The sequence below is a fragment of the Scyliorhinus torazame genome, chromosome 9, assembly GCF_047496885.1.
Source record: "Scyliorhinus torazame isolate Kashiwa2021f chromosome 9, sScyTor2.1, whole genome shotgun sequence".
In the NCBI taxonomy this organism is placed as follows: domain Eukaryota; kingdom Metazoa; phylum Chordata; class Chondrichthyes; order Carcharhiniformes; family Scyliorhinidae; genus Scyliorhinus; species Scyliorhinus torazame.
Window position 1 is genome coordinate 185,587,938 of NC_092715.1, and position 20,125 is coordinate 185,608,062.

Here is a 20,125-nt window from a genome sequence, read left to right on the forward strand (position 1 = left end):
TTAATTATCTAGTTTCCAAGACTGATAACACAGGAAATACATTGTCTAATCTATACTACAAAATTAATAGGTTGATCAGTAAGCACAAATGAAAGACGTCAGTGGAATTGTGAGGATACGGCTGAAATGGGATAATAGCTAAATCATCGCCTAAGCTCTTAGATCCTCTCTGTCAGCACATTAATGGGGTCAGCAGCAATTCTCGAACATGTTTTTAACACTCTTCAGTGAACGCAATGCTGTTCAACCCACTTGCTTCTGAACGGGTAAGGTTTCTTAAAGACAGAAATGTTTAAGCTAAGACGCCTGAGTCTGTTTCCGAACTACAAACTAAGAGAAATTTTAAATGCACCTCAGCAACAAGGGAGTGACTTAGCATTTGTAAAAGAATGTTCCTTGAAACAATGGAGCTCCATGCAAGAACTCACCTCTGATATCTATGAAATTAATTATGATGAAATAGATTCTGATGACGAATTTCCAACTGTCCCCCTGTACAGCCCAAGTTCTCCCTCAAAAAATTATAAGTTGAATATTAATGTTGGAGGCAGATTGTTCCAGATCGCTTACCATGCTGCTGCCCAGTTTCCTAAGAGCAGAATTGGAAAATTGGCTACTTACACTGATTCCACACGGAAATTGGATCTTTGTGATGACTACAGTGTAGCAAACAATGAATATTTTTTTGATCGAGATCCTGCAATCTTCCACCATATCTTTAACTTCTACAGGACAGGGGTTTTGTGGATCAAAACTGAGCTCTGTCCCAGAAACTTTCTCGAAGAGATCCACTACTGGGGTATACGGATCAAAAACAGTAATAGGTGCTGCAGAATCGCATTTGAAGAAAGACAAGATGAATTGAATGAGCAACTCAAGATCCAGCGAGAGCTACAAGCTGAACTTGAAGTTGAAGAAGATGAGGAGCATTTCAAAGACTTGATGTGTGGTCGCCCAAGAAGAGTAATCTGGAACTTAGTGGAAAAGCCTTTCTCTTCGGTTATAGCGAAGATGATGGCAGTGGCTTCCAGTATGTTTGTGGTAGTCTCGATTGTAGCCATGGCTCTGAACACAGTTCAGGAAATGCAGTACACAAGTGCAGCTGGCCAACTGAGTGGACATACCTATATGGAGCTCGTAGAAACCATTTGCATCATTTTCTTCACTGCAGAGTACCTGCTGAGAGTAGTGTCCACACCAGACATTAAGAAGTTTGTGCGAAGCGTTCTAAATGCAGTAGATCTTATCGCAATCTTCCCTTTTTATCTCCAGGTCATCCTTGAATGTTTTGAGGATGACGATTATGGGAGGCATGATCAGGATATTGAGAAAGTGGGCAGAGTGGGCAAGGTTGGCCAAGTACTGAGGATCATGAGACTGATGAGAATTTTCCGGATTTTAAAGCTCGCCCGACATTCCACTGGACTGAGGGCATTTGGTTTCACATTGAAGCAATGTTACCAGCAGGTTGGCTGCCTTTTCCTTTTTATAGCGATGGGCATATTTTCCTTTTCTGCTCTGGTCTTCTCCGTTGAACATGATGTCCCACGTACTAATTTTACCTCCATACCCCATGCCTGGTGGTGGGCTGCGGTGAGTACCACCTAAACATTCCAGAATGAATGAGGAAGTGTTACTTTGCTTGATAATTAACTATCTTCCGGGCTTAAAGTGGAGTGTGAGGAACTGTACGCAAAATATATTTTTATGCTGATGTTAAGGGCTGTCAATCTAGGGAACAGGGTCATTAATTTGCATTATCCGTCCTCTCTGTTAGGTGTGTGGGTCAAATTAAGATATAAATTGTTTATTGGGCTCCAAAAAACAGTGCTGTGCATCTGAGGCATATTCTGATATGAACCTCATGCTGATACAAATGCAAACTTCCACAGTTTTCCCCAGCACATCCTTATAGCTCTTTTGATTGGTAATTTAGTGCCAACGTGTGCAAAAGTATGAGCTGTTGAAATTGTTATTTTAATATATCTTTACGAATAATAGGGAGTTTGAACTGACATCAGTCCGTGAGACATGAGGGCAAACAATGGGACGGTGGGGGGTGACCAGCTAAGAAGAAAAATTAAGGTGAAGGTTTTATGAATGTACAAAACTGGTGGACAGGAGAAGACCAGTAGAATTCCTTTCCTCCAGGAAAATAAGACCACCTAGATTTTAACCTAATCTGCCCTTATGAAATATACATGACCCGATGGTCTATCTAATTTAAATAATCTGCCAAAATGAACTCCGTGTACTTCCTTCACTATTTTAAACACTTTAATCAGTTGCCCCAGATTCTGTGAATCTTTAAATAAATAGACTCAGCTAATTAAGCCTCTCTTATTAACTAAGCATTCTTTAGTTTGGTTCTTATAGACCTCTCAACCTTTTCCAATGACTCTATAATACCCACCATATGAGAGGATCAAACCAGGATCCAGTAAACTAATTGAGGCCTGATTAAAGGCTTATATGAGGACACAATTATAGGTTTTGTTTTATAATAAATTGTCCTGGCAATGCAACTTAATACTTTATTTGCTTTGGTTATTGCACCTTGACATTGGTGGTGAACTGGAGGAGAATTAGATACAATAACACCAAGAGCTTCTTCAACAGAATTCCATGCTGTACTTCGTATGATGTAAATATGCTTGGGACGCGATTCTCCCAAAGGGAACAAAGTCCCCTAGCGAACGCGTTTAGCTGTGTGTTTCCTGGCACTCACTGTGCTGAGAAACAGATGGCTATTCAATGCGACTCGGGTTGTATAAGGGGCCTGAATGGGGAATGCGCGCCCGAGGCCGCTCATTGCTCCATTTTGTTCAGTGGGGAGCTCTGGCTTTCAACGGCCACGCTGCGTAGCAACGAGTTGCTTTTCCGGCACAGCGTGGCCGTTGGAACATGCCCTTGATCTTGGTTCCTGCCTACACTACCTTTAAAAACTATTTCCAAACACAAGCCCATTCATCATTGTATTTATTTGCATCCACAACCTTAACACTTGCACAGATCTTTGCAGACTATTCCACCAACATCTACAAATGGATAATTACTGAAGCTAATAAAGGTTTCTTTTCCAAACGTTATAATGAGTGTCATTGGTAATTTCCATCCAGGTAGCTATTATGAACAAATTTTCAGATCACTGCCAGTATCTTGCTTATAATTGAATTGAAAATAATGGGCGTGTAGTTCCCAGGTTCATTCTCATCTTTTTTGAAAGTCAAAACAACATTGCATTGTTCCAGTGCAAGGGAGAAAACATAATCCCATCTCTTTAAACAATGCCATCAGCATCAGCAGTCACTTAGATGAAAATGTTTGCAGAAGATAATTCTATCCATAATACATTGTCCTCAATGTATTTCTGGTAATTGAGCATCATCCACTGGACTGTCTTCGCTATCGAGGAGACAAGTAACATTGCAGAAATGACTGTAAATCAACAAATTGAAAGGAGGGATGAACTCAGGAAAATGACAATCACCAGGGAAGTGATATTGTGTAAATTGTTGGGCCTGCAGATTGACAAATCCCCAGGCCTGGGTGGACTTCACTCTAAGACCTTGAAAGAAGTGACTAATGAGATAGTTGATGCATTGGTTTTAATTTTCCAAAATGTGCTAGATTTGGGAAGGTTCCATTAGCTTGGAGAATAGCAAATGTAACCCCTTTGTGCAAAAATGGAGGGAGACAGAAAGCAGGAATCTGTAGGTCAGTTAGGTTAACATCTGTCAAAGGGAAAATGTTAGAAGCTATTATTAAAAATGATAAGCAGGGCACTTGGAAAAAATTAAGGTAATCAGGCAGAGTCAACATGGCTTTGTGAAAGGGAAATAATTTTTAAAAATAAATTTAGAGTACACAATTAATTTTTTCCAATTAAGGGGCAATTGAGCATAGCCAATCCACCTAGCCAGCACATCTTTGGGTTGTGGGGGTGAAACCCACGCAAACACGGGGGTAATGTGCAAACTCCACATGAACAGTGACCCCCAAGCCGGGATCGAACCTGGGACCTTGGCACAGTGAGGCAGCAGTGCTAACCACTGCGCCACCATGCTGCCGTAGGGAAATCATTTTTAACCAATTCATTGGATCTCTTTGAAGGAGTCACATGTGCTGTGGGAACCAATGGATGTACTGTACTTCGATTTCCAGAAGGTGTTTGATGAGGTACCACATCAATGATTATTGTGTAAAATGAAAGCTCATGGTGGAGGGGGGTAACATATTGGCATGGATAGAAGATTGCCTAGCTCACAGGATACAGAGAATTGGCATAAATGGCATAAACCTTTCTGGTTGCCGGGATGTGATGAGTGCTGTGCCACAGGGATCAGTGTTGGGCCTCAACTTTTTACAATTCTTAAAAAATAATTTTTATTCAGGAAGGTTTTTCATTATATCAAGGAAAACAAAACAAAAACATCCAGTAAACACCATTGCAAAATAAACCCACCCACATCTACCCCCGCTTAACCCCAATGAACAAACCAAACTTAACAAACCACACACCCCCTCCCCCAAGCAACTGACGGTGACTAATTCACTGAACAAGGAAATGAAAGGCGGCCACCTCGAGTGGAACCCTTCCACCAACGCCCTCATGATGTACTTGACCTTCTGAAGATATAAAAATTCCACTAGATCACCCAGCCAGGCCAAGGCAATGGCCAGTGACAGGAACTCCCACCCAAGCAGAGTTTATCTCCGGGCTATCAACGAGACAAAGGCGAAGGCGAAAACGAGGAGGTCCACCTTCACCGCTGTCTATACCACCGGCGAGTCTGATACACCAAAAATATCTACCAACAGGAATGGCTCCAGCTGAATATCCAGAATCCCGACATGGTGTTGAGAAAGGAGACCCAGGTTAGGGTAAAACCGGAATATGTGCATATGATTCGCCGGTCCATTAGCACACCGTCCACACCTGTCCTCCTCTCCCCCCCCCCCCCCCCCCCCCCCCCCACCCGAGAAGAAACCACTCATTCGCTCCCTGGACGAATGTGACCTGTGTACCACCTTGGAATGGAACAAGCTGAGCCTAGCACAAGAGGAAGTTGAGTTGCCCTTGTGAAGAGCCTAACTCCATACACCCCTCCCTATTTACAAGCGATACCCTTGAAAATTGAAACCAAACCACAAACCACGCTTACCTTCTGACGCGACCATCAATTCACACAAAACAAGGAGTAGAAGTAAACTGTGGCTTTAATCGACTAGAACAGTGCCTGCCTGCAACTGCTTCTGCTACTGGGAGCCACCTACAGGGCTACTGTTCTTTATACCTCCCCTCAAGGGAAAGAGCTGGGGCGGAGCCCACAAAGGTACCAACATGATACATCACAGGTAATACTTTACAACGGTCCATAGGTGGAGCCCTCATGGGCAACAGCGTGATAGAGTTACATACATGGTGAATGGTTAATGCAATACATTCACCACATTCACCCTCTGTTAAAATATGAAGTCCGGCGGAGGTGAAGGGTTCGCACGTTCCGCCTGTCCAGTGCCCGGATCGTGCACTGTGATCGCCGGAGCACTGGTATCGCAGCTGGCCCGGGTGTCGAACTTATCCGTGCGGGTGTGGGTAATGACGTTGCCGGTGCGGGTACAGACGTGGACTCCGGGAGCGTATTTTCCGGAGCTTTGTTCCTGTGGGTCGGTGAAGAAGGAATGGGGGGCGGGAGGGGGTGCAGAAGCCACGTAGGGATGGAGCGCTGGTCAGCGTAGTTTGGGTGGTGTAAGTTGGGGTGGCGGTGGTCGTGGAGCTTGCGGGCGCTAGGTCCCGGAGAGAAACCGTTTCCTGTCGGTCGTCGGGGTGTTCTTTGTATGAGTACTGGGGGTTGGTGTGTGGGAGCTGGACCCTCTCAACCAGGGGATCGGACTTATGGCTCCTGACGTGTTTGCGGAAAAGGACAGGCCCCGGTGTCTTCAGCCAGGACGGAAGCGAGGCCCCGGAGGTGGATTTCCTGGGGAAAATAAACAGGTGGTCATGAGGGCTCTCATTTGTGGCCGTGCAAAGGAGGGCGCTAATGGAGTGGAGTGCATCGGGAAGGACCTCCTGCCAGTGGGAAACTGGGAGAATCCTAGACCGTAGGGCCAGGAGGACGGTCTTCTAGACCGTCGTGTTCTCCCTCTCCACCTGCCCGTTTCCCCGGGAATTATAACTGGTAGTCCTGCTCGAGGCGATGCCCTTACTGAGCAGGTACTGACGCAGTTCGTCACTGTGAACATACGTGGCGAAACCAAACAAGGTGAAGACACTATGTAGGGCTTTAATGACGATGGCGGCGGTCATGTCGGGGCAGGGGATTGCAAAGGGGAAGCGGGAGAATACGTCAATGATGTTGAGGAAATATGTGTTGCGGTTGGTGGAGGGGAGGGGCCCTTTGAAATCGATACTGAGGCGCTCAAAGGGCCAGGATGCCTTTACCAGGTGGGCCTTATCCGGACGATAGAAGTACGGCTTGCACTCCACGCAGATCGGGCAGGCCCTGGTCATGGCTCTGACCTCCTCAGTGGAGTAGGGCAGGTTGCGGGCCTTGATGTAGTGGAGAAGCCGGAGTGACCCCTGGGTGGCAGAGGTCAGCGTGGATAGCCCGGTGTCCGTCCTCTTGCGCGCTGGCACATGTGCCGTGGGTCAGAGCACCTGGGGACTCGTTGGGCTTCCCAGGGCGATATACTATATCGTAATTATAGGTGGAGAGTTCGATCCTCCACCTCAAGATCTTATCGTTCTTGATTTTGCCCCGCTGCGTATTGTCGAACATGAAGGCTACCGATCGTTGGTCGGTGACGAGGGTAAACCTCCTGCCAGCAAGGTAGTGCCTTCAGTGCAGCATGGCTTCCACGATGGCTTGGGCTTCTTTTTCGACCGAGGAGTGTTGAATTTCAGAGGTGGTGAGGGTGCTTGAAAAAAATGCTACTGGGCTGCCTGCCTGATTGAGGGTAGCGGCGAGGGCGACCTCTGATGCGTCGCACTCCACCTGGAAGGGGACGGACTCATCCACCGCGCGCATTGCGGCTTTGGCAATGTCCGCCTTCCCGTACCAGCCTCCCCGAACAGGCGCCGGAATGTGGCGACTAGGGGCTTTTCACAGTAACTTCATTGAAGCCTACTTGTGACAATAAGCGATTTTCATTTTCATTTCATTTCATTGATGCAGCTGAAGGCCTGGCGGGCTTCGGCCGCCAGTGGGAAGGTGGTGGCCTTGATTAGTGGGCGGGCTTTGTCCGCATAGTTGGGGACCCACTGGGCGTAATAGGAAAAGAACCCGAGGCACCTTTTCAGGGCCTTGGGGCAGTGGGGAAGGGGCAGTTGCAGGAGGGGGCGCGTACGGTCAGGGTCGGGTCCTAGAACCCCGTTTTCCACGACGTAGCCAAAGATGGCTAGCCTGGTTGTGCGGAAAACGCATTTCTCATTGTTGTAAGTGAGGTTAAGGGTTTGGGCAGTCTGGAGAAATCTCTGGAGGTTGGCGTCGTGGTCCTGCTGATCATGGCCGCAGATGATGACATTGTCCAAGTACGGAAACGTGGCCCGCAGCCCGTACTGGTCCACCATTCGGTCCATGGTTCTTTGAAAGACCGAGACCCCGTTTGTGACGCCGAAGGGGACACGGAGGAAGTGGAAGAGGCGGCTGTCTGCCTCAAAGGCCGTGTTGTGGCGGTCATCCGGGCAGATTGGGAGCTGGTGGTACGCAGACTTCAGATCCACCATGGAGAACACCCGGTAGTGCGCTATCTGGTTAACCATGTCTGCGATCATGGGAAGGGGGTACGCATCAAGGTGCGAGTACCGGTTAATGGTTTGGCTGTAATCTATAACCATCCAGTTCTTTTCCCCGGTCCTGACGACCACCACCTGAGCTCTCCAGGGGCTATTGCTGGCCTCAATGATCCCCTCCCGCAAGAGTCGTTGGACCTCGGACCTGATAAAAGTCCTGTCCTGAATGCTATACCGCCTGCTTCTGGTGGCGACTGGCTTACAGTTGGCGGTGAGGTTTGCGAAGAGCGGGGGAGGGTCGACTTTTAATGTCGCGAGGCTATATACGGTGAATGGGGGTAGGGGCCTGCCAAATTTCAGGGTCAGGCTCTTGAGGTTACACTGGAAATCCAGTCCCAACAGGAGAGGAGCGCAGATGTCAGGGAGTACATATGTCTTAAATTCGGCGTACTCGGCACCCTGTATTGCTAGCGTTGCGGTAGTGCACCCCCGGATCTGCACCGACTGCGACGCAGAAGCGAGGGAGATGGTTTGGTGTGCCGGGAAGATTGGGAGCGAGCAGCGTCTTACCATGTCTGGGTGAATAAAGCTCCCCATACTCCCGGAGTCGAACAGGCAAGGTGTTTCGTGTCTATTTACCCGGACGGTCATCATGGAGCTCCGGAGGTGTTTGGGTCGCGACTGGTCCAGGGTGACCGCACTGAGTTGCGAGTAGCCGGTGTGGTCGGAGGTGCTGGGGTGGTCCCAAGATGGCTGCCCCCATGAGTCGCACATGGCGGGCGGCGAGGAAGATGGTGTCCAAGATGGCGGCCCCCACGAGTCACACGTGGCGGGCCGCGTGGGCTAGGATGGCCAAGATGGCGGTCCCCATGAGTCGCACACATTGTGCGGGCTGGAAGATGGCTGCCCCCACGGACAGCACGAGGCCGATGACGCGTCCGGGGGTGGAGCCGGCAGGCAAGCTGCTACACTGCGGGATCTATGGGCCTGTGAGTCTGAGGGTCGGGCCTGCGATTTTGAGGGTTTGGACCTGGCCAGGCAAACCTTAGCAAAATGTCCTTGTTTTCCACAGTCGTTGCAGTTCGCGTTCCGGGCCGGGCAGCGCTGCCTGGGGTGCTGATGCTGACCGCAGAAATAGCAGGGTAGCCCCCTGTGTTGGGCGGGCAGCCGCGCGGCACAGGCCTGGGGTACTCTTTGGTCAGGGGTCCACAAGGGGGTCGTGTGATCAGACGGGAACGCGTTGAGACTTTGGAACGCTACTTCTAGGGAGGAGGCTAGCTTTACCGTCTCTTCCAGGTCTAGGGCACCCTCCTCGAGTAGGCGCTGTCTCACGTAGTTGAACCGGACTCCAGCCACGCAGGCATCCCGGACTGCGAGGTCCATATGTTGAGTGGCCGTAACAGCCTGGTAGTTGCAACTTCGCGCAAGGATTTTGAGGTCGCATAGGTACTCCTCCAGCGATTCCCCGGGGCATTGGCGGCGTGTAGTGAGGAGATGCCATGCGTACACCTCGTTCACTGGCCTTACATATAGGTGCTTCAATATCGCGAGCGCGTCTGCGTAGGTGGAAGCTTCCTCGAGTTGAACAGAGATTCGATGGCTCACCCGGGCGTGGAGGAGGCTCAGCTTCTGATCGTCGGAGACGGAAGGCGAGGAGGAGGCTGCAAGGTAGGCCTCGAAACAGCGGAGCCAGTGCGGAAAAATCCTTTTCGCCTCCACGGCTTGCGGGTCGAGTTCCAGTTGGTCAGGTTTGAGGGCCGATTCCATTGTGATGTTGTAGTCGATTAAAGTGATGCGACCATCAACTCACACGAAACAAGGAGTAGAAGTAAATTGTGGCTTTAATCGACTAGAACAGTGCCTGCCTGCGACTGCTCTGCTACTGGGAGTTGCCTACAGGGCTACTGCTCTGGGGAGGAGCCAGGGGCGGAGCCCACAAAGGCACCATCATGATACATCACAGGTAATACCTTACAATGGCCCATAGGTGGAGCCCTCATGGGCAACAGCGTGATACAGTTACATACATGGTGAATGGTTAATGCGATACATTCACCACACCTTCCCCCCCGCCCGCACCCTCCACCTGCACCCCCACTCCGCGGATTCACTGACTGTGACCAATTCTTAAAGATAGAAGACAAAGGCCATCACTTCTGGTAGGCTCAGGCCCATCCAAGACAGCCATCAAGCCCATCCCTAAGACGAGTGAAAGAAAAACCCTCAGTCCCAATCAGATTTCTGCACTTCCCCCTCTCCCCAACACCTCTCTCCCACTCTCCCACCCCCCCCCCCCCCCCCCCCCACCCCCCCATAAACCTGAAAAGATCTTACCAGAAAAATGACTCCCTCCTCTCTCCCCCATCAAACAAATAAGCTAAGCTCACTGAACCTTGTCCAAGCAGGTCCAACAAGCCACAGTTCCTCCCCCCACCTCACTCCTATTCACTGGCTAAAACTTTACAGTTTATAAAGGTAACCCCTCCACCCAGGGTGTATGCTCAATGAACAAAGAAAAACAACACTCCCCAGCCTGTCCCAGCTACAGAAGAGTAACCAAAACCAACACCCTGGAGGCCACAAAATCCCTATACTGTTACCTTGACCACCATGCTCGACAACCCTAAATCCCAAATATACAATAGATACAAACGGCAACCCATCTCAAACCAACCCCTCCCACCATCCCCATTAAAGCCTCTATCAAATCCATTTAATCAAGTCCAGGCTCCAGCTTGGCGGACATCTGAGAAAAGTACTCAGTTGGCTTCTGGCCCTCCCCCCACCTGGCAACCCCACGAATCTCAGGTTTGTTTTGTTACCTGTCTGGTAGGTAACATGTGCTAACCAAACCTTGGTTAGTGATGAGGTATTCTGAATCTCGATGAAGAAGATTTGAACTCTTCCAGTAGTAACAAAAGGTTTATTGAGTAACTACAACAATACTTACATGAGTTCTTTACTTTAACTTTGATACTAATGATAAGGTTAACAAGATCTAACTATGGTAACTATACGTAACTCCACCGGCCATCTAAACTAGTCTGCTGTTGCTGTGATCACAGTGCACCCAAGAGAGAGAGAGAGCCCCAATGTGGCTGCCTTTTATACCCCTGTTGGTCCGGCCCTCTTGTGATCATGTGGTGCTACTGATGACACATTAACCCCTCGTGTACATGCACATATAGAGATCACTACAAGGTTCTATCTCCTCGACCTGTTTTCCAAGTCACCTGCCTTTGCCCTCAGAGTCTTGTTCCTCTCCTCCACCAGCAGGATCTCAGCTTCCAATGATCCCCATGCCGTGACAAGGCCACGTCCACACCCTTCAGCATCTCTCCATGCTCCAGCACCGCCTGCGAGGTTTTTCCCAGCTATAATAATCTTTATTAGTGTCACAAGTAGGCTTACATTAACACTGCAATGAAGCTACTGTGAAAATCCCCTTCTCCTGAATTGGGCCAAGTGCCGCCCCAATTGACTGCTTAAGGGTTTCCTGGCCTGCTCCTCAAAATGCTTTGCAAGCTGTCGTTCAAACTCCTGTGCCCCAGTCAGTGATTCCACCTTGATATGAGCAGCCACACCCAAGTCCGGGTCTGCCGCCTTCCCTACTGCTGAGCTTTGCAGGCTTTTTGGCTCCGCCAAAGGACTACCCCCTGTAATCTTCTTGCCAACAACCTTCTTCATAGATTTCAACATAGTTTTGCTGACAAGTTCCTTATCCCATATGATAGGCCGGCTTTGATAACCAAAATCCCCAGGAAACAGGTTAAAAGTCCAAAAAACAAAGACCATGGCGGGAGCTACCTTATGTGCGACCTGTGGCCACTGGAAGTCCCACCTCCAACTTTAATACAAAAATGTATGGTAAAGGGGTTCCGATCCTTTCATGGCAGAAACCTTATAACGTCATTGGTGGGGTGGTGATGAACTATCTCAGTGGGAAATCCCACTGGTGTAACTTCCATTTTGGGACTCCCATTGGATTCCGCCCCCGGCTTTCCTGCAAACTGAAAACGGGACAGAAAATCCCCTCTAGATCTTTAACTCTTTTTGACAAGTTACTTCCCTTCTTATCTTGGTGTCATTGATAAATTTAGCTGCCATACATTCAGTCCATTCGTTCAAACCATTGTGATAGATTGTGAATAGTTGGGCCCCAGCACTGATGATCTCCACTGGTTGTGTTGGCCACCTTGGCTGACAGCTAATTGGGAAAACAGAGAAAAACAACAATCATGTAAGAACTTCACATCACCTATAAATGTTCTTTTTATCATTGTGAAAGGAGAAAAGTGACTTGGTTGGTTATCATGGTAATTCTGTGAACTGTGAAAGAATGACCATCAAAGAGTTAATACTTTTATCTGAAATGTGAAAGCAATAGATGAAAGTGACAATTAACCTGAAATGTTGTTACTCATTTGAAGTGAGAGTTGCAGGTCGATATTCTAACCTAGGTGCTCAATTTACAGTGAACAGGATGTATTTGGAAATACAACAGCAATATTGCCTGCAATTGTATGGCCTGTGGCAAAAGTCACAGCATTAACCAAAACATCTGTGCTTGTTCTCTTCACGGCAGATGATCTCCTGACCTGGTTATGCCATGATTGGTAGGTGAGCAGTTTGCTGTTAAATGAACATTCCAATGTGTTGTACATGGCAATTGCAGATAAAGAGCTGGTGTACGGTTGGCAATTTTAATTTTCTTGCGCTTGCCCCTATTTCAGCATAAAAATGCTGGAATATTCATTATAATCACCTGGCATTATCTTTCTTCACTAGCGGGATCCAACTTGATTCTCTTTCTGCTTCCATATCTCTGCAATCCTTTATAGTTTTCTTCCATTCAGTGAACTTTTATCTCACCATATCCTTCCCCACATAAACTGGGTGTTCCATTTTGAATGTTTTGTGCAGTTGAGTTTGAACCCTAATCTCCCATTCCATCCTTTTCTAGTAATAGATCCTAAAGTCTCCAATCTTCCAACTCTGCCTCTCTCTATTCTATTCTCCTCCCTCCTCAGTTTACTCTTGTTCTTTTGGCCATGCCCACCTCTTCTGAACACATTGTTGAATAATCCCATGCATTAAATAAATACCACTCAGTGTATGAGCTGGAGTTTAAAAAATGTTTTGCCTAGATATCTACTGAACAATGATTTTATCTGATTACAGGTTAGCATTTCCACAGTGGGCTATGGAGACGTCTGCCCAGAAACAATGCTCGGAAGAATTTTTGCTTTTGGCTGCATTTCTTTTGGGATCATTTTGAACGGCATGCCAATCTCCATCCTCTATAATAAATTCTCAGATTATTATGCACAGCTCAAAAGCTATGAATATACAACAAACGCAAAGCAGCGAGGCAAGATCAATTTCTCAGGAAGAGCACGGAGGAAGATACTGGAATGCTGCGGAGCGGTCCCACACCATCACTTGCCAAGAGAGCAATAACATTTCCTCAGAAAATGATCTCATGCTTTCTTATTTTCTTTTCTGAAATAAAACAACGGTTTGAAGAAAAATCTCACCGTCAAAATCCAGACAACAAATCGGCAAGTTTGTTGGGAAATGTAGGATAACTACAACAAGAAGTATTCTGAATGTTGTATTCATGATCAAATCACACAACATGAAATATATATTGTAAATGTTTCTAAATATTACACTCTCACTCAGGATTACTTGTCATAGAGGTGATTTAATTGAACCAAGAAGCCAACTGTCTGCAGAAAAAACATATGTTAAATAGCAGGGCACAGGCAAAAAAAGATCTTTAGCAAGCAAGATGTCACACAAGAGAATTGTGACAAAATTCAGGGTTTGTGCAATCAGAGGCCAGATTACCGAATGGATTGAAACATGGTGACAAGAAAGAATACGGGTTTGGTGATGTTTCTCAGATTGCCAGAAAATGCAAAGTGATTTTCCACAGAGACCATATACATAAATGATGTGGACTTAGAAATTAAGAGGTGTGGTGTCAACATTTGCAGATTGTATCAAATTATGGGTTATAAATAACGTGGAGATTTGTACTGGTGCGAACACAAATAGGTTTCCAAGTGGCAGCTAAGCAGCATATTAAGTTCAATAATAATCTTTATTAGTGTCACAAGTAGGCTTACATTAACACTGCAATGACGTTACTGTGAAAATCCCCTAGTCGCCACACTACGGCATCTGTTCAGGTACACTGAGGCAGAATTCAGAATGTCCAATTCACCTAACAACAATGTATTACGGGAATGTTTGGGAGGAAACGGGAGCACCCGGAGGAAGTCCATGCAGACAGGGGGAGAAAGTGCAGACTCCGCAGAAACAGTGGCCCAAGCGGGAATCGAACATGGGACCCTGGCGCTGTGAGGCAGCAGTGCTAACCACTGCGCTACCGTGCTGCCCCATTCTATAGTGTAGAATGTGGAATGGTTCCTTTTGCTAGGAAGAACAAAGAGGTAAACTATTACCTGGAAGATGTAAAAAACCCAGGGGGATGGAGGAACATAGACATCTGGGAATACAGATACATAAATTAGTAAAAGTAGCATCACCAGTTGATAACAATCATATGAAATGAAAATGAAATGAAAATTGCTTATTGTCACAAGTAGGCTTCAATGAAGTTACTGTGATAAGCCCATAGTCGCCACATTCCGGCACCTTTCGGGTAGGCTGGTACGGGAATCATATGAATGCGAACAAATTATTGGGCTTCATTTCTAGAGGAATAGGACACAAAAGCAGCTGGCTAATGTCAAGTTTACTTTGAATCTTAGACAACATTTGGGATACTGCTCATAGTTCCAGTCTCCATACTGCAAAAAGGATATTGTAGTGCTGGATTTAGATTTAGATTTATTGTCACGTGTACCAAGGTACATGAAAAGTATTGTTCATGTGCAGTCCAGGCAGATCGCTCCATACATGAAAAACATAGGGCATACGATAAATACAGGATGTAAATACATGCAGATAATGTAGAAAATATTTGAATGGATGTTAGGAGAAGTTGAGAGAAAGTAACTACCAAGAAAGATTCAGCAGGCTGAGGCTCTTTGGTTAAAAAGACTAAAATAGACCTGATGGAGGCCTTTAAAATTAAGGAGGGATTCAACAGAGTGAATGTGGAAAAAACAGTGGACTAGTAAAGAAGAAAAGGGCATATATGTAAGATAGCTATCAAGAGATCAACTAAAAAATCTAGGAGACATTTCTTTACACAGAGTAGTGAAAATGCGGACCTTAACTTCCACATGGATGATTGAAACAGCTAGCATTGATGCATTTAAGGGAAGCCTTGCTCAAAAATGCAATACAGTGATATAGGGCCAGGGTAGCAAGAGGTAATTAGAGTGGGAGGAGATGTATGTAGAGTACGAATGTTATCATAGACTGGTGGAACTGGATGATTTGTTTATGCACCGTATGAATTCCAAGCAAATTCTATGTAAAAATGACCAGAGCTTCATTCAATATGGACAACACAAATTGACACATATTCAAACCATTGTTTTCTAGAACACATGTTCAACGATATTGCCAAATTCCAGTAAGTGAGCTGGGAATGTAGACAGTAATGTATTAGGGTTCAGGAGTGTTTCCCATGATATATAGAAGTGGCAGGGTCTCTGGAAGGAGCGGCTGGTTAAAGAATACTAGCTGTCCATTGTGTTCAAGCTATTTTTCCAGGGTTGGAAAAAGGAATCTGACAAAGGAAGGTGTGAAGACACTGGCAGGTGGCAAATGACAAAGATGATCTTGCATATTTTTTAAACTGGAATACCTGAACCCTTCAATACACATTTAAAAATAGGTCTTAATAATCTAATAAGATAAGTACATGGTTTATGAACTGGCTCCCAGCCCCTTTGCAATTGCTCTCTCATCTAAACTGTCAATTTCACAATGCTTACTTACACAAGATAAAAAGGTTTCTAGTGCTTTCAGTTCTGCAATTGATAGGTTAAACATAGAACATAGAACATTACAGAGCAGTACAGGCCCTTCGGCCATCGATGATGCGCCGACCTGTGAAACCACTCTAAAGCCCATCTACACGATTCCCTTATTGTCCATATGTCTATCCAATGACCATTTGAATGCTCTTAGTGTTGGCGAGTCCACTACTGTTGCAGGCAGGGCATTCCACGCCATTTATACTCTCTGAGTAAAGAATCTACCTCTAACATCTGTCTTATATCTATCTTCCCTCAATTTAAAGCTATGTCCCCTCGTGCTAGACATCTCCATCCTATGAAAAAGGCTCTCACTGTCCACCCTATCCAATCCTCTGATCACCTTGTATGCCTCAATTAAGTCACCTCTTAACCTTCTTCTCTCTAACGAAAACAGCCTCAAGTCCCTCAGCCTTTCCTCATAAGATCTTCCCTCTATACCAGGCACCATTCTGTTAAATCTCCTCTGCACCCTTTCCAATGCTTCCACATCCTTCCTATAATGCGGCGACCAGAATTGCACGCAATACTCCAAATGCGGCCGCACCAGAGTTTTGTACAGCTGCAACATGACCTCATGGCTCCGAAATTCAATCCCTCTAACACACCGTACGCCTTCTTAACAACCCTCTCAACCTAGGTGGCAACTTTCAGGGATCTATGTACATGGACACTGAGATCTCTCTGCCCATCCACACTGCCAAGAATCTTACCATTAGCCCAGTACTCTGTCTTCCTGTTATTCCTTCCAAAATGAATCACCTCACACTTTTCTGCATTAAACTCCATTTTCCACCTCTCAGCCCAGCGCTGCAGCTTATCTAATCCATCTGTAACTTGTAACATCCTTCCGCACTGTCCACAACTCCACCGACTTTAGTGTCATCTGCAAATTTACTCAAAATCCTTCTGCGCCCTCCTCCAGGTCATTTATAAAAATTATAAACAGCAGTGGCCCCAAAACAGATCCTTGTGGTACACCACTAGTAACTGGACTCCAGTCTGAACATTTCCCATCAACCACCACCCTTTGTCTTCTTCCAGCTAGCCAATTTCTGATCCAAGCTGCTAAATCACCCTGAATCCCATGCCTCCGTATTTTCTGTAGTAGTCTCCCGTGGGGAACCTTATCAAATGCTTTACTGAAATCCATATACACCACATCAACTGCTTTACCCTCATCCACCTGTTTGGTCACCTTCTCAAAGAACTCAATAAGGTTTGTGAGGCACGACTACCCTTCACAAAACCGTGTTGACTATCTCTAATCAAAATTATTCCTTCCCAGATGATTATACATCCTGGGCGAAATTCTCCCCCAACGGCGCGATGTCCGCCGGCTGGCCCCAAAGACGGCGCCAATCAGACGGGCATCGCGCCGGCCCAAAGGTGCGGAATGCTCCGCATCTTTGGCGGCCTAGCCCCAACATTGAGGAGCTAGGCTGACGCCGGAGGGACTTCCGCCCCGCCAGCTGGCGGAAATGGCGTTTGTTGCCCCGCCAGCTGGCGCGGAAATGCGGCGCATGCGCGGGAGCGTCAGCGGCCGCTGAAAGTTTCCCGCGCATGCGCAGTGGGGAGAGTCTCTTCCGCCTCCGCCATGGTGGAGGCCGTGGCGGAGGCGGAAGGGAAAGAGTGCCCCCATGGCACAGGCCCGCCCGCGGATCGGTGGGCCCCGATCGCAGGCCAGGCCACCGTGGGGGCACCCCCCGGGGTCAGATCGCCCCGCGCCCCCCCCAGGACCCCGGAGCCCGCCCACGCCGCCTGGTCCCGCCGGTAAATACCAGGTTTGATTTACGTCGGTGGGACAGGCAATTTCTGGGCGTGACTTCGGCCCATCCGGGCCGGAGAATCCAGCGGGGGGTCCCGCCAACCGGCGCGGCCTGATTCCCGCCCCCGCCCAATCTCCAGTACCGGAGACTTCGGCGGGGGCGGGGGCGGGATTCACGGCGGCCAACGGCCATTCTCCGACCCGGCGGGGGGTTGGAGAATGACGCCCCCTATCTCTTATAAACCTTTCCAAGATTTTGCCCACAACAGAAGTAAGACTCACTGGTCTATAGTTACCTGGGTTGTCTCTACTCCCCTTCTTGAACAAGGGGACAACATTTGCTATCCTCCAGTCTTCTGGCACTATTCCTGTAGACAAAGATGACTTAAAGATCAAAGCCAAAGGCTCAGCAATCTCCTCCCTAGCTTCCCAGAGAATCCTAGGATAAATCCCATCCGGCCCAGGGTACTTATCTATTTTCACACTTTCCAGAATTGCTAACACCTCCTTATGAACCTCAAGCCCTTCTAGTCTAGTTGCCTGAATCTCAGTATTCTCCTCGACAACATTGTCTTTTTCCCGTGTGAATACTGACGAAAAATATTCATTTAGCACTTCTCCTATCTCCTCAGACTCCAAGCACAACTTCCCACTACTGTCCTTGACTGGCCCTACTCTTACCCTAGTCATTCGTTTATTCCTGACATATCGATAGAAAGCTTTAGGGTTATCCTTGATCCTACCTGCCAAAGACTTCTCATGTCCCCTCCTGGCTCTTCTTAGCTCTCTCTTTAGGTCCTTCCTAGCTAACTTGTAACTCTTGAGCGCCCTAACTGAGTCTGTATGGTTGACATTTTTATTGGGCTGCAGTTAACAAGGAGGCTTTTTAAGGAAGTGGAAAGTTATCAATTAACTTTTTTTTACACATCTTGCTGTCACTATAATGTTCATTGCTTCTATAGAATGTACAGTGGGTGAATGAGCATGGTAGTTCAATTGACACGGAGAGCATGAGTGGCTATAGAGGATGTTTGGGGAAAATAGCTTGGCTTGGGGGGGGGGCGGTGGTCTGAGGTACCAGAGGGAATATCTGGGTGACATATATTGGCATGTGGGCATGATGGGCCAGAAGGAATGTTTGCCTCCCATCTGCACCTGCCACTCCATGATGAAAATCCAAGCCTTGTTGAGTCTTTTTCTGGAGGCAAACAGGTTATGCTGGGTATTTTCCTGATGCCCACTACCTACCTCCAGGGTGGAAATCCAGTCCATAGAGTCTAGGAGTCCATTGACTCTAACACCTCATGGCAGGTGTTAGTTCCACAGAAAATTTCACTCTTAGTTTGCCCATTCCAGGGGGAGGCCTTCACCCATGGTTATTCGATTCCAAACTTTCCAGAAGTTTGATAGTCTGTGTTGAATAAGCAAAAGTCCACTGACCCCTTGACAGCCATCTTAGCAGTTCAACAGTGCCCATTTTAAATAAATTAAAGACAGTTCCAGAAGCTTTCACACAGGCACAGCCCGTGTTTAAAATATGACTATGGTAAGCATTTACTAGGCATGACAGTATATTTAAATAGCAGTTGCTATTTAGAGATGCACACTTTTCTTATCAGCAAGCTCTCAGTGCCAAGCCAATCTGGACCAAAAGCTCACGATGCATAAATAACCAAATCCAGTCACAGGAAATCCCATCAACACCCATCAGGCAAATGATCCATTCACTCAGTGATATAATAGCTTGCTGCTTCAGATCCAGTACCTGTTTACACCTTATAGTCCAAATGCATTTGCCATTCATATCACTTGGCGGGTGAGTGGGAAAGGCATGGGGGCAGAGCTAATCATCCATAAACTTCCTACAAGCACTCATGCAAGGAAGAGTAAATATAAAAATGCTGATAGTTTTCATCACATTTTACAGAAGTCTTTTGGGAACAGAAAAGTACAAACATAAACATTTGGTACACTTTGAAAAGCTTGGAAATCAGAATTCAGAATGTGAAAAATTGTGTTAGATAGTTGTAGTATCCTCAATAATGACACAAGAGTGTGGAATGATAACTGAAGGCTTTAATAAGCAGAGAACTAGCCAGTTACCGATACGTGTGCTTACTGAGTGCCGCCTACAGGCTGCCACCTTATATACGGCTCCCTGGTGGGCGGAGTCAGAGGCAGAGTCCCCTAGGGTTCCAAACCCGGTCTTAAAGGGGCATCACCTACATGGTGTTAAGGGTACAGTAACCATTCATCACAATAGTTAATACAATACTTGAAACATCTACCAAATAAATCCTAAATCTGAACTATTGTAAGGAGGACAGGTTTAATGCTTCAGGTTTCATCTATAAACTCTCAAGGTTTACATATTCTAGCACATTAATGTATTCTATTCTTGGCAAATACTTAATTGTTAATTGTTCATCTGAAATTATTGGTTTAGCACCTTAATATTTCTAACCTATGCTCCCCAATAAAAGAATATTGGCAGAAAGGATTGTTGAAATTGCTTAAAAATCAGATTGAGATAAGACAAACTCACAGATGTGCAAAATTAACTGAACGTTGAAAATGTTAACAGCGAACATCTTGCTCAAAGCTTTTTATTTTTAACTTCTTGAAAGCATTTAAAAACAATTTTCTTGTGTATTTGCAATC

At 46.6% G+C, this 20,125-nt stretch overlaps 1 protein-coding gene across 1 annotated transcript; it reads left to right on the top strand.

The window, feature by feature from the left end:
* Positions 1-261: 261 nt before the first annotated feature.
* Positions 262-13,446, top strand: kcnv2a (potassium channel, subfamily V, member 2a). Its single transcript, XM_072517595.1, has 2 exons — positions 262-1,593; positions 12,917-13,446. Exons 1-2 carry the CDS (start codon positions 289-291, stop codon positions 13,193-13,195), a joined length of 1,584 nt encoding a protein of 527 aa, XP_072373696.1. The 5' UTR covers positions 262-288; the 3' UTR covers positions 13,196-13,446.
* The last annotated feature ends 6,679 nt before the right edge of the window (positions 13,447-20,125 follow it).